At 40.2% G+C, this 13468-nt stretch overlaps 1 protein-coding gene across 1 annotated transcript; it reads left to right on the top strand.

Moving 5' to 3' along the window:
* Window positions 1–8187: 8187 nt before the first annotated feature.
* On the top strand, window positions 8188–9409 carry LOC129716926 (m7GpppX diphosphatase-like). Its single transcript, XM_055666771.1, has 2 exons — window positions 8188–8469; window positions 8527–9409. Exons 1-2 carry the CDS (start codon window positions 8188–8190, stop codon window positions 9319–9321), a joined length of 1077 nt encoding a protein of 358 aa, XP_055522746.1. The 3' UTR covers window positions 9322–9409.
* Window positions 9410–13468: the final 4059 nt, after the last annotated feature.

The raw sequence follows: 13468 nt of genomic DNA, 5'->3' as shown, positions 1-13468 counted from the left end.
GATGGATCGCTAGACGAACTAGAAGCGTTCGTTTAGCATATCGAGCATTTTGCTCGGGAGATACCAGAAGGAGTATCACACGCTCCACTGGTTTATATTATTCTATTAAAACTAAAAGGCAGCAGAGCTGCTGCCGCAATACATAGAATTAACGCAAACGCTTGGCCACAGGTTAAGCAGAATTTATTAAAGGCATTTGGGGATAATATACGCATCGAGGCAGTTATAAGTCAAGTAGAAACATTGAAACAGGAAGCGAATGAGACCTTTCCTGATTATAAAAAGAGGACATTGAAAATTAAGGAGAAAATCGACTCCTGCGAAACTAATTGTACGAAGTCATGCATGATAGTTAGTCTTCGATTACATTTTATGGCGGGTTTGTGTGACACCGCATTGAAAGAAGCTGCTCAAGGTAAACGAGCATTTAAGTTAGAAGAGCTGCTAGACGACTTAGAGGATTACTACCATGAGCGTAAGCATATCTCGGAAATAGAAAATAGAATTCAGGGCCTAGAATTGGTCGAAAGACAGCGCGATGCACTTAGACAATTTAATAATAGCAGAAATATTTTTACAATTAATCACAAAGACGCTGATTATAGCAACAGCCGTCTTGGAAGAAATGAAGGTTATAATTACAAAAATAGAGATAGAATAATTTACAAGCAAAACAATTATAACAATATATGTGGATCTAGCGACGGTAATCGATCCAAATACAATTATCGCACAGCGCGATCATACCGACGGAGCCAAGGGAACTACGCCCATGGTTGGAAATATAATTATTATGGTCAAAATGGACCAACTGATAGGAGGTACAGGAATTCGTATACCCGGATGCCTCAGAAAATGCTTATGGTAGCCAACATTAATGAAAGAAGTAGTAATTTGCAAAAAGAAGGTATTTTGGATCCTATTGCACAGGAATATTTTAACGAGGATTTAGCAGAAATTTGCGAAGATGTTGACTGGCGGAGATGTACCGATGAGCCCAGCAATATAGAAATAGCCGATTGGAAGACCGCATGCAATCACATAAGAGACAACAGTGCTTGTGTGGCTAAGCGAGTATATTACGATGTCAGAGGGCACTTAATGTTAACCCTACTGGCTAAGCAGAATGTCAAATTTACGTTGAACCTGATCTTAGATACAGGTGCATGTGCGAATATAATTAATGCACGCATTGTGAATCTTTTGAATTTACCGGTAAATACACAGGACGTAACCACTTTTGGAGGTATCGGCCAAGACATTGTGCGTACCTCAGGTACAATTATGTTGGATTTAATAGTCGAAGACTTTTTGATCCCGACGCAATTTCATATATTAGAAAATTTGCCAAGCGACGGATTAATCGGAGCAGAATTCTTAAAGAAGCATACGCTTCAAATAGGAAATAATTTTGATTACATAGTGTTCAAAAAACACGGAAACAGAAGTCCGGACGACTTGAGTCCGTGGAGTATGCCCAAAGACGAAGTCCTTAGTCAACATGTTTATGTGGCAGCCAGAAATAGAGTTATGGTGCAGAACGAGTTGCGAGATACTAGCAACACAGCCCGCAATGAGGCTGACGTAGACAAAAACGAAATAAATAGAGAGCACCAAACATATCGAAATGAAGAGCCGAAGAACAATTTTCTTGACTCTAAGAATACTATAATGCCCGAGTTGGACCTAGACTCGAGGCTTGACTATGACCTGTTGGAGCACAAGCTGACACCAGAGTCAAAAGGTATTGCAAGAATTGAAAAACTACGGCAAGTGCTAAATTTGGCGCACTTGCCTGAGAGGGAATTCAAGACAGTAAAGAATATAGTTGAAAGCTATGCAGATACTTTCTTTTTCGAAGGCGACAGGTTAACCACTACTGACGCCGCCGTACACACGATAGAAACTTCATCGGAGGTGCCTATCAATAAGCGGCAATATAGATTTCCGGAGGCCACGAAACGGCACATTAATAAGGAAATCGATGAAATGAGGGCGCAGGGTATTATTAGACCCAGCACTAGTCCCTGGAATGCACCGGTGTTATGTGTACCAAAGAAACCAGATGCTGACGGTAATAAAAGATACAGAATTGTGGTGGACTTTAGATCATTGAACAAAGTTACCAAGCCGTTTGTATACCCAATACCTCTTATAAATGAGATATTGGATAATGTTGGAGGAGCAAAATATTTCTCCTCAATTGATTTAAAATCGGGTTTCTATCAAGTCCCGATCGACCGCCGAGATGCGGCTAAAACGGTGTTTTCCACTCCCAAAGGCCACTTCGAATTTACACGAATGCCGATGGGGTTAAAGAACAGTCCCTCAACATTCCAAAAACTTATGAATACTGTTTTTTTTTGAGATAGGGGATGTGAAAGCATTTGTCTACCTCGATGATATTATAGTGTTCGGTGACACTATCACTGACCATAATGATAGTTTGCGAAAAGTATTACAAGCCTTGTGTAAACATAACTTAAAAATAGAACCGTCTAAGTGTCAGTTTTTGAAAAAGGAACTAGAGTATTTGGGTCATGTCGTTAATGAAGAAGGCATAAAACCCACCAATGCAAATATTAGGGCCATTCAGAGCCTTAAACCACCCACAAACGTAAAAGGTATAAGATCATTTTTGGGAACAGTAAATTTTTACGGGAAGTTTATCTCCAACATCGCGGAGAAGCGCAAGCCGCTGAATGGTTTGTTGAAGAAAGACGCTAAATTTGTGTGGGGAAAAGAATGTCAGGAAGCGTTCGAATTCCTTAGAAACGCGCTAATTACAGAGCCAGTTTTAGTCCGGCCAGATTATCAAGACACTTTTGTTATTACGACAGACGCTAGCAATTATGCAATTGGAGCCGTCCTGTCGAATGAAAAATCCATGCACCAGCCGATCGCGTTCGCGAGTCGTGCACTTGTAGGTGCAGAGACCAGATATCATATCATAGAAAAGGAACTATTGGCGATTGTATGGGCCATAGAATATTTCAAACATTACATTTTTGGTCAAAAGTTTATCGTTTACACGGACCACAGACCACTTATAGCGATTTGGAGGCTCAAAGAGACATCTCCAACGCTGACAAGATTGAGACTAAAGTTGCAGGGTTTGGAATGCAGCATCAGGTATAAACAAGGTAGCGAAAATATAGTCGCCGATTTTTTGTCACGTTTATCAGATGGGACGTGTCAGGGGCAAGAAAGTTCACCCCACAGGCAGATAGCCATGATTACGCGCAAGCAGAAACGCCTGCTAGAGCAGCAGAAGAACGCTTCGGATGATTTGAACGGCACAATACAAGATTTGAGTGCCATAGACATTGCGGACATCGCTGAGGACGAGGATGAGCAACAACACGTCAACATTTTCACAGTCATTATCAAAAGACCTGATACCAAGTGAGACGGTGGAAGTCTCGAAGAGAATATTGGACGAGAGGAATATCGAAGCTCGTCTTGTCATTTTGAACAGTCGGACGGCGTACAGAGAACTTCAGACACTGTATCAGCTGTCACAAGGACTGAAAGACTACGTAGAGGATGGTGTACTCAAATTTAAAGACAAGAAGGTAGGCGGTTTCATAGTAGACGGCAGCGAAAATTCGTTAATCGATTGCCGGAAATTTTTTTCTCAATTTTTGGATAGCTTCAATAAGAGCCCCGCGGCAGTAAAGGCAGCCGGGGTCATTCACCTAATATCCTTCAGAAAAATCAAGCAGCAGGAGGTTCTGCAAATGATTCAGTTCCTAGCGGGTAAGCTAGAAAAACAATTAATACAATATAATGCTAATAGGGAGCGTACAGTAATTGCGCCAGATCAAGTGGAAACAATTTTAAAGGACTTTCACGATGCACCCTTAGGAGGCCACGTAGGAGCGCGACGAATGCGCCAGAGAATTGGCACACTTTTTACATGGGCTACGATGAAACGGGATATCGAGAACTACGTTCGGCAGTGTGATTCCTGCCAAAAGAACAAAATTGGAAGATCAAACAAGATACCGATGCAGATCACCACGACCGCATCGGAGCCATTTGAGAAATTATACATGGATATAGTAGTGTTACCCGAGTCCGATATGGGAAACCGTTATGGTCTAGTCATGCAGGATGACTTGACGAGATACCTAATTGTCGCTCCAATGGAGAATCAAGAAAGCCAGACGGTAGCCAAGACCTTCGTAGAAAATTATATTTGTAAATTCGGTGCCCCGTTGGAACTAGTCACAGACAACGGCGCAAATTTTGTGAGCTCACTGATGAAAGAGGTGTGCAAAATTTTAAAGATCAAGAAAATTACTACTAGCCCGTATCATCCTCAAGCTAACTTGGTAGAGAGATCAAACCGCGAGTTAAAAACGTATTTGAGACAATTTATTGGCGGAAAGCCGCACACATGGGACGAGTTGTTACCGTTTTTCACGTTTGAATATAATACATTAGTAAACTCGTCCACAGGGTATACGCCGTTTGAATTATTGTACGGACGGATAGCTCGAATCCCGACTTAAATCTATAAGCGGAACGGAGTGGAGAAGATGACATATGATGCATACACACATGAAATGAAGAGAATATTTTACGATTTACATGCAAACGCACAAGCCAACCTGAAAAGGAGTAAAGAGAACCGCAAACAAATTTACGACAGATCATCTAATGATTACAACCCATGTGGGGTGAACAAGTATTAGTGAAGGCCGTAGCGACTGGTGCAGGCCAAAAGCTTCAGAACATATGGAGAGGACCATATGAAGTAGTGGAAATTCCAAGCGAAATGACCACAGTAATTAGAAACGGCAATCGTTTAGAAAAAGTTCATAATAACCAGCTTAAGCGTTATTATGACTGAATATATGAACTTAAACTATGCTTTCAAGATTAACGGACAGAATATATTTAATCGAATACGATATTGGATGGCATGAGTTATAACCTAAAACTGTATAATAGCACCTAAAACTGTATAAAAAAGTAAGGTGGAAGTAAAATATAGGCGTGAAGAAATACGAAAAGTCGCCGAAAAATATGAATGATTTTATTGACGGGAGTCCATAAACAGAACCAAACGGAAAAAAGTATACTGAAGTAAAGGCGTGAAGAAATACGAAAAGTCGCCGAAAAACTTGAATGATTTTATTGACGGGAATTAATAGGCAGAACCAAACGGAAGAAAGCATACTGAAGTAGAGGCGTGAAGAAATGGAATAAGTCGCCGAAAAAGATATACAGCCTTTGATGATATTAGTCAAATGGCATGACACAGTTGAAAGAATTCAAATACGAATGAAGGCGTGAGGGACGAGGAACCCCGCCGATAAAGGTTAAATAAACAAAAAACTTGGGGAATTCAAATTACTAGAATGATCTGGATGGTTGTAATGGATAAAAAGAGTTGAAAGAATTTAGAACAGCATTTGTTTTCTTTTGTAAAATGCAAATGTTAACATGGGAAAGAAATTATAGTGGACAAAAGACCTCATGAAAACGAGGTTTGATAGCTATTGGCTTAAAAGGAAAACGAAGAAGAAAATCGATGGATGCTGTATTGGGAAATTTTTTTTGCGATGGAGACAACAATAGAACTAGAAAAGACATTTGAAAAGAGGGCTGAACTTTCCAGACGAAAAGACTACTGACTTTAAGGGATTCGAACTATTCTTTCATTAGTTAAGGTTGTGTGAGTGTATACATCGGAAGTAATTAACCCGGAATGGTTGAGGTGAGTGCTGACTGAAAGAGTAAACAAGGGAGTAATTAACCCAGAATGAGTGAGTGTGCGCGATTTTCCTTTTATTTCCTAACCTTCTTATCTTTCAGGAATCACTAGAGCGGGCGGTCGCACCTTCGGATGGAAGGGGGAGAGGAAATATGCAGACTACTGCATGCCAGGAGAAGTGTAAGTAGTGTAAGTATGACAGTATGACAGTAGCAAGAGACAAATCGAAAATTAAATAATTACAGATTCAAAAAGAGATGCAAGTAGAAGCCTAGAGTAGATAATAGAATATAGAATGTAAGAAGCCCGTACGCGAGTGAACAGTAATTTTAAACAGCAAGTGGAAAAAGTAACGAAACCAAAAAAGAATTGATAAAATAATGGCAAAAAATAATGTACCACTTGCTAAGTAGGGCAGCTACCTGCTTAAGAATAAAGCAGATGAGAAAGTGACGGGACATTTTAGGTGCAATTAGAAGATGATATAAGGTGTTAAGAACACGCCAGTTATTAGATGAACATTGTAAATGAAGACAGAAGAAAACGATAAATATTTAATCAACGCGGTTTGTACAATGAAAAGATTTATTTATGAATCAGACAGGAAATACTTGACAAAGGAAAAGAAAAGATTGAACCAATGCGGTTTGTTCGATGAAAACATGATGAAACAAAAATAGAGAAATAAAAAAATAATAAATTGTGCGGAAACAGATTTATTTTATTGAAAACTGTTATAAGAAGAAGGAGGAAAATATTTGGAAAGAACGCAAAATGAAGAAAATATGTAACCAAAGCAAAGAATTGATGCTATTTTTTAAAATTGAAGAAAGTTATTTGAACTCTTTTTGATGAAAAACAAAAGCGTTAAAAATGGGCCACAAGACAAGTTAAACTGATATTTTAAAGCGGAAAGTAAAAGCCTAATACAGATAAATGGATTAATATGTGTCGAAATGATTTTAAATGTAAAAAAAAACATCAAATATCAAAGTTAGAGAGTGCATAATGGAAAAAGGTAAACAATGCACAATTGAATGTTATATTTGTAAAATCAGATGAATCAAATACTGAAATACTAAATCAAATCTAATACAAATGATGTACAACTTAGTAGGGAAAAAAAAACCGAATAATGTCATCCGAACAAGAAGAGAAATACGGGCCTAGATTGTAAGTAGAAGCCTAGAGTAGATAATAGAATATAGAATGTAAGAAGCCCGTACGCGAGTGAACAGTAATTTTAAACAGCAAGTGGAAAAAGTAACGAAACCAAAAAAGAATTGATAAAATAATGGCAAAAAATAATGTACCACTTGCTAAGTAGGGCAGCTACCTGCTTAAGAATTGACAACGAGACGATCATCGAAGACGACTGAGGTTAATACAACGGCTGCTGAGATGGGGCATACCATGATGCCATGATTGCAGCACTATCTCGTATGATGTCCAATAGCTCAGCGGTTTATGGCAGCAAGCGAAGACTTCTTGCCAGCGTGGTTTCGTCCATACTTAGGTATGGTGGGCCAGTGTGGTCCAGAGCGCTAGGTACTAACAGTTACCGTGGTAAACTGGAAAGTACCTACAGGCTCATGTGCCTGAGAGTTGCGAGTGCGTATCGTACGGTGTCATACGATGCAATCTGTGTCTTGTCCGGCATGATGCCTATCAGCATCGCCATCAAGGAGGACAGAGAGTGTTTCGACCAACGTGACACAAGGGGCATACGAGGTACCAGAAGGTCATTCTCGATGCTCCGCTGGCAGCGGGAATGGTCCAACTCCACAAAGGGCAGATGGACGCACCGACTCATACCGGAGATATCCGGCTGGGTCGGGAGACGACATGGTGAAGTGAACTTCCACCTGACACAAATCCTGTCAGGCCATGGTTGTTTCAGGCAATATCTGCACAGGTTCGGACACGCGGTGTCCCCCATGTGTCCCGAGTGCGTGGAGGAGGAGGAGACTGCTGAGCATGTCTTCTTCGTATGCCCCCGTTTCGCAAGAGCGAGGAGCAACATGATGGCTGTGAGCGGGCCTGGCACTACTCCGGACAATCTAGTCCGGAGGATGTGCGACGACCCGGACATCTGGAACGCGGTCTGTGCGGCCGCCTCTCAGATTGTTCTGGAGCTGCAACGTGTGTGGCGGGTCAACCACCAACACGCCAGTGGTAGCTAATTACCAGTCTCCAGGTAGTTAGCTAGGAGGTTATAAGAGTAAAGAGGGTGCATCACGCACAAAAGCCACTCCCCGACGTAATACTTAACCGTCGTTCCGGGAAGACCAGGGCTGGAGACTGGAGGGGTTTTAGTGGGTCGGGACAGGGATCAGTAGGTGTCTGGGCGAGTGCAACTACCCCAGCATCTCTCCCCTAGTCTCATCCCCACACCCTGAGTTCTCTTCTCAGGTGTCTGTTTGCAGATTTCCCCGCCACCTTTAAAAAAAAAAAATACCATGATGCCCAGTACAGCGCGAAAAGGAAAGCAGACGGTTGCGTGGGGAGTCGAACGGCGGGTGTCTATGGTGAAAGATAGAGTGAACAATCCAACCAGCCGTAGCTACGATTTGGCAGGCTTCGTACCTGTTCGCATCCTGAACTATAACAGTACACACAAGAGCGTTTCACTGTTGGGGCATTTTGTAAGCCTATCGCGTGACGATTACGTGATCATTGTGTTGGAAAAGACGGCCTTCACTGAGGGGCAGCTGAAAAATCATAAGCGTCATCAAACGATCATGGTGACGAAAGCTAATTCTGACGACGTCACGACGAACTTGTTGGAAGAACAGTGAAAGTGTGCAACTGGTGTTATAGCAGCCGTCGAAAGAAGTTTTTCCTTATCCACGTCCCAACTGAGGACGGAATTTGTTAATGATACCTACGGAAATTTTTTGTGCGTTGCTGATCCGGAAGTAAATCAAATCAAGGTGACAATCATATATCCCGCTACTGAGAGGCATATTGTGAAGTTTTCCACCCAAAAAAGATATTTGGTGGAAGAAACTGCCCAAGATTATGAAACCGTGACATTGCCTCATATACAAAAGGAGCAGCTAAGCTTAGAGTGGCTTTACAATATACTAGAGCATCGGAAAGAGAAGGATCGCATAGTTTTTGAGGATCCGTCAGAGGAAATTGGCTTCATATTGTTGCCGGATTTAGAATGGGATGGTAAAACATTGGAACAACTTTATCTACTCGCTTTAGTGCGCCAGCGAGGTATCAAGTCATTGCGGGATCTTAACGCTACTCATTTACCATTGCTGAAAAATATTCAAACACGTGGCATTGAAGCAATTAAAACACGTTACGGGATTAACGCTGATCAACTACGAATCTACATTCACTATCAACCCACATTTTACCACCCACACGTGCATTTCCCATATCTGAAGCACGACCCACCGGGTATTTATTGCGAGAAAAGTCACCTTCTAACATCGGTTATTGGGAATATCGAACTGCTACCAGACCATTACCGGAAAGTGACACTCTCTTGCGTTTTAAGTGAAACTGATAAACTGAACGTCAAATTTGAGGCAGCAAAGAGCAAACTGAATGAACCAGATGACACCACAACCAACCGATGAGAACCTCTACTGCCAGACGCACCCTCCCGTTTCAAACCCCCTGTAGCCCGTCGCTGGATTACGACAGCTGAACAGCACATATCTTCACGACGCAGCCCATCAGGCGAGCAAGCAATTGTTAATTCTAAATAAGGAAAATGTCATGTATGATAATGTAAACTCAAAACGGTGCTACAGTTTTGAATAACTGAATTTCATTTGCCAGAGAAAAAAAACATATTATAAAAAAACAACGGTGTATATAGTTGCATAAAAACGCGAGAATAATTGTAATAAAAAAATGAAAAACACACCTATCGGCCGTCAGGACGGACCATGTGACCATTGTCTCTTCTAGATAATGGCCAACTAGGCGGGGTGGCAGATGTGACGTCACACCCTGCGAAGAACCCAATGCTCCGTCACGAGCCTTATAATTAAAGTTTAATTTTGTTCCTAGGAGGGCATAGCCTTCTCCTATGCTTTAGTCAGGCGAAACATTTGGTTCCCTTGACAGAGGACCGCGAACGGCTCTGTCAACGCTCTATGTATCAACAGATTATGCCATAGGTGGCAAAGAACTTCGCGCAGCCTTCTGCTGTGCCACCGGCAAACAAACTCGACCAAAATAAACAAGTTTTGTGTTATAAACAAAACGCCGCCTGTACTTCAGCAGTACTAGATTAGGTTAAGAGATTAGTAAGGTAAACAGAGAGTGGAGAAAGTCTCTCTCTCTGAGTTACCGGTAGGGTATATTTAAGTAGTGATGTACGAAAATAAAGTCAGTTAGTCCACGTTAATCTGTGTGTATTAATTCCGCGCCAATTGCGCGTACAGAGTTTTCTGGAGAAAGTCCTGGTAGGTTATACCCAGGATATAGGTATACCTACACATAGTAACAAAACGTTCTTAATTCATGTTTACAAAAATCGGATGAATTAATCATAGAATTTTGAATTGATAAATAAATGAACTAGGTTATGTCATTGATAATTCTAACGGTGTTTTGATGCATGCTGCTATAACACCGCAAATAAAAAAAAAAACATAAAATCCCCTGCCTGTATCCTTTTGCGCAAAATCAATTTCCTTCTCGCACCATTAGCGCAAAGCAACATGCGAGGCAAGCTCACGAGATTTTGCACGCAAGCTGTCTCAAGTACGCGTCGCCCATGCACCGCACTCGTTAAGTTACGAGGTATCTTGGTGTACGTCGCAAAAAAATTCCCATGTGACGAGACATGGCTCGTACGAATGCTAAGTTTTCTCGCTCGCACGCTGCACACAGCACGAAGCGACTGAATGAGAAACGAGACTTGTAGCGCAAAGCACACTGTCTCTTCTTTGTGCGAGCGAGATTTCAGGAAGTCTGCTTTGTGTACATTGATGACGTGATAGTCATTGGAAAAACGCTAGAAGAACATCTCGAAAATTTGAAAATAATTTTGAAAACCTTACAGGAAGTCAATCTCAAAGTTCAACTCGACAAGTCAGAATTTCTCCATAAATCAGTCGAATATTTGGGTTACGTAATTACAGACGAAGGAATCAAACCGAATACAAAAAAAAATCGAAAGCATTCAAAAATACCCCGAACCCCGAAATTTGAAACAACTCCGCGGATTCCTGGGTATGATAGGATACTATAGGAGATTTATTAAAGATTTCGCCAAAATAGCGAAACCCTTAACAAAACTCTTGAGAGGGGAGGGAGACAGAAGTATCAAAACCATTAGACTTGATACCGAGGCAGAACAATGTTTCGAAAATATGAACCGAATTCTATCCGGTAGTGACATCCTTACATATCCAGATTTTTCCAAACCTTTCCTTCACACCACAGACGCTTCCAATTACGCTTTAGGAGCTGTCTTAAGCCAGGGAGAACCCGGAAAAGACAGACCAATACATTTCGCTTCAAGAACTCTAAATAAAACCGAAGAAGCATACAGTGCCACCGAAAAAGAATTATTAGCAATAGTTTGGGCTTTGAAAACTTTTAGAGCATATTTATACGGACAAAAATTAAAAATTTACTCCGATCATCAACCGCTTACATATAACTTATCTTCAAAAACAACCAACCGCAAACTTATGAATTGGAGAAACTTTATCGAAGAGCACGACTACGAAATTATTTATAAACCAGGAAAAAATAACGTCATTGCCGATGCTCTCAGCCGCATTTAAATTCACTTTTTAACACCGACCCAAAACTCTGCTGAAGATGACGAAACGAATTATATTATTTCCACGGAAGCCCCGCTAAACGCTTTTCGGTCTCAAATCATTATAGGAAAAACAACCACTAACCCCGATACCATCATTACACATCCATTCACAGGTTATCGCAGAGTGCTAATCGAAAGAACCAGGTTAAATGAACAAATTTTTATTACCATATCAAAAGAATTCTGCGACCCATCGGAAACTAACGGCCTACACACCTCAGAAGAAATCATGGGACAACTTCATGAAGTATATGAAAAATATTTCAGTACACCCGGACTTTTAAAAATCCGTTTTTCTCAAATCATACTTCGTGATGTTACAAATGAAGAAGAACAAGAGAAAATCATCAAAGAGACGCATGGTAGAGCGCATCGTGGAATTCAGGAAAATAAATCGCAGATTTTACGTGAATACTATTTTCCAAGACCTTAGATTATTGAAACATAGATATCCAACTCAACCAACAATACGGGCAACAAAAATGTGGCGCCCCTCCGAGTATGATGGCAATTGGGTGAACTACATTTAATGAGCACACACAGAGAAATATTAAGGTAATTGCTATCTTTTTAGGCTTGGTCAGATTTGTGCGGTGTTTTTAACAGACTAATCTATATGGTCTAGATAATATTAATAATTTATTACAACAGGACTATAATAAATGTCAATGTATGAGATGACCATGATATGAATTATTTATTTTGAAGATAGTATGACTAATCGTTCATAGTCGTTTCAACAATATGTTTTTAAGCATAACCAAAGATGACTAGTACACAATACGTTACTTTTGCAGTATGCAGCGGACACGAGTTTCGCTGCGCGTGAACGAAAATTGAACTAATTTGTATACTGTTAATTTGGTGATGACAAGGTGGTGAAAGGTGAAGCATGTTTTTCAATATCATTGTATGGTCCTGTCATCTAATTTTCAATATCCTTATACGGTATTGCCATCTTGTTTCGTTTTCATCTAGCGGATTGAGCATGATAAATCGATTTTGCTAATAATCACAGTTTTAAGGTCATCAGAGGGCACCGTTATAAAGGTGTTGCGAGCAAAATGTATAAAGTCAGGTATCTTGCTCTAGTCATCATTAGCATAACTCATTTGTTGTTTGTACCAATTTTAATAGTCGATTGAGAACCACTATACAGCTTTTATCCCTTTGCGGAACTGGTTGGGTTAATAATTCTGCCTCAGCCGTCAAATAATGCTGTAGGATGTTCTCCTATTCGGTTTGTAGCTTCCGTTGCAGATTATTGTTTGTGATCTCATTCATTATCAATTTCACTATTACTTGCTTGAATGTTCAAATCGATTTATTCATATTTGCAAAGAACTGAGAAAGTCAAATTTGAAAATTTTCACTCATCCTTTTAAGTTCTATTTAAAAACGATACAATATTTATTCTGGTGAATACCGCTAAACGCTATTTTTAACTAAGGCTTTACATTACTGCGTTGAAAATCGTTGTTATATACGTCTCTTAATATCCTCAAAATTCACTTACAACGAGTAGCAAAGCATAGCATAACTTATTTCGTCAAAATTCACGAACGTCAAGTACAACATAAACAATGTTAAAATAATTTAAGTGAATGTGAAGCTTTTTTTTCTTTTCGTCACCTTCGACAATTCGATGAAAGTATCTATGAGATTTTTACATTTTGTGACTCATGCTAATCTGTAAAATTACGCGAGGTTTTATTGCATTGTTGTTGTGATAAATTGAAATTGCAAATCATCTAGATTATATTGTAAAGTCGATTGAAAACCGCCATACAAATCTGATTGAAAGTAACATGATATTTTTCTGGGTGTGAGAATCTGGTCAAGCTCACCACTGAAATGATAAGGAGTACCATGATATTTTTCCGAGTGGATATGCTTTAGTTCACCCAACGGCCTACAGATGGCAAGTTCATAGTGTT

This window comes from Wyeomyia smithii, chromosome 1 (assembly GCF_029784165.1).
Source record: "Wyeomyia smithii strain HCP4-BCI-WySm-NY-G18 chromosome 1, ASM2978416v1, whole genome shotgun sequence".
NCBI lineage: Eukaryota > Metazoa > Arthropoda > Insecta > Diptera > Culicidae > Wyeomyia > Wyeomyia smithii.
Note: the sequence above shows the minus strand (reverse complement) of the source record. Positions and strands in the feature narration are given on the sequence as shown.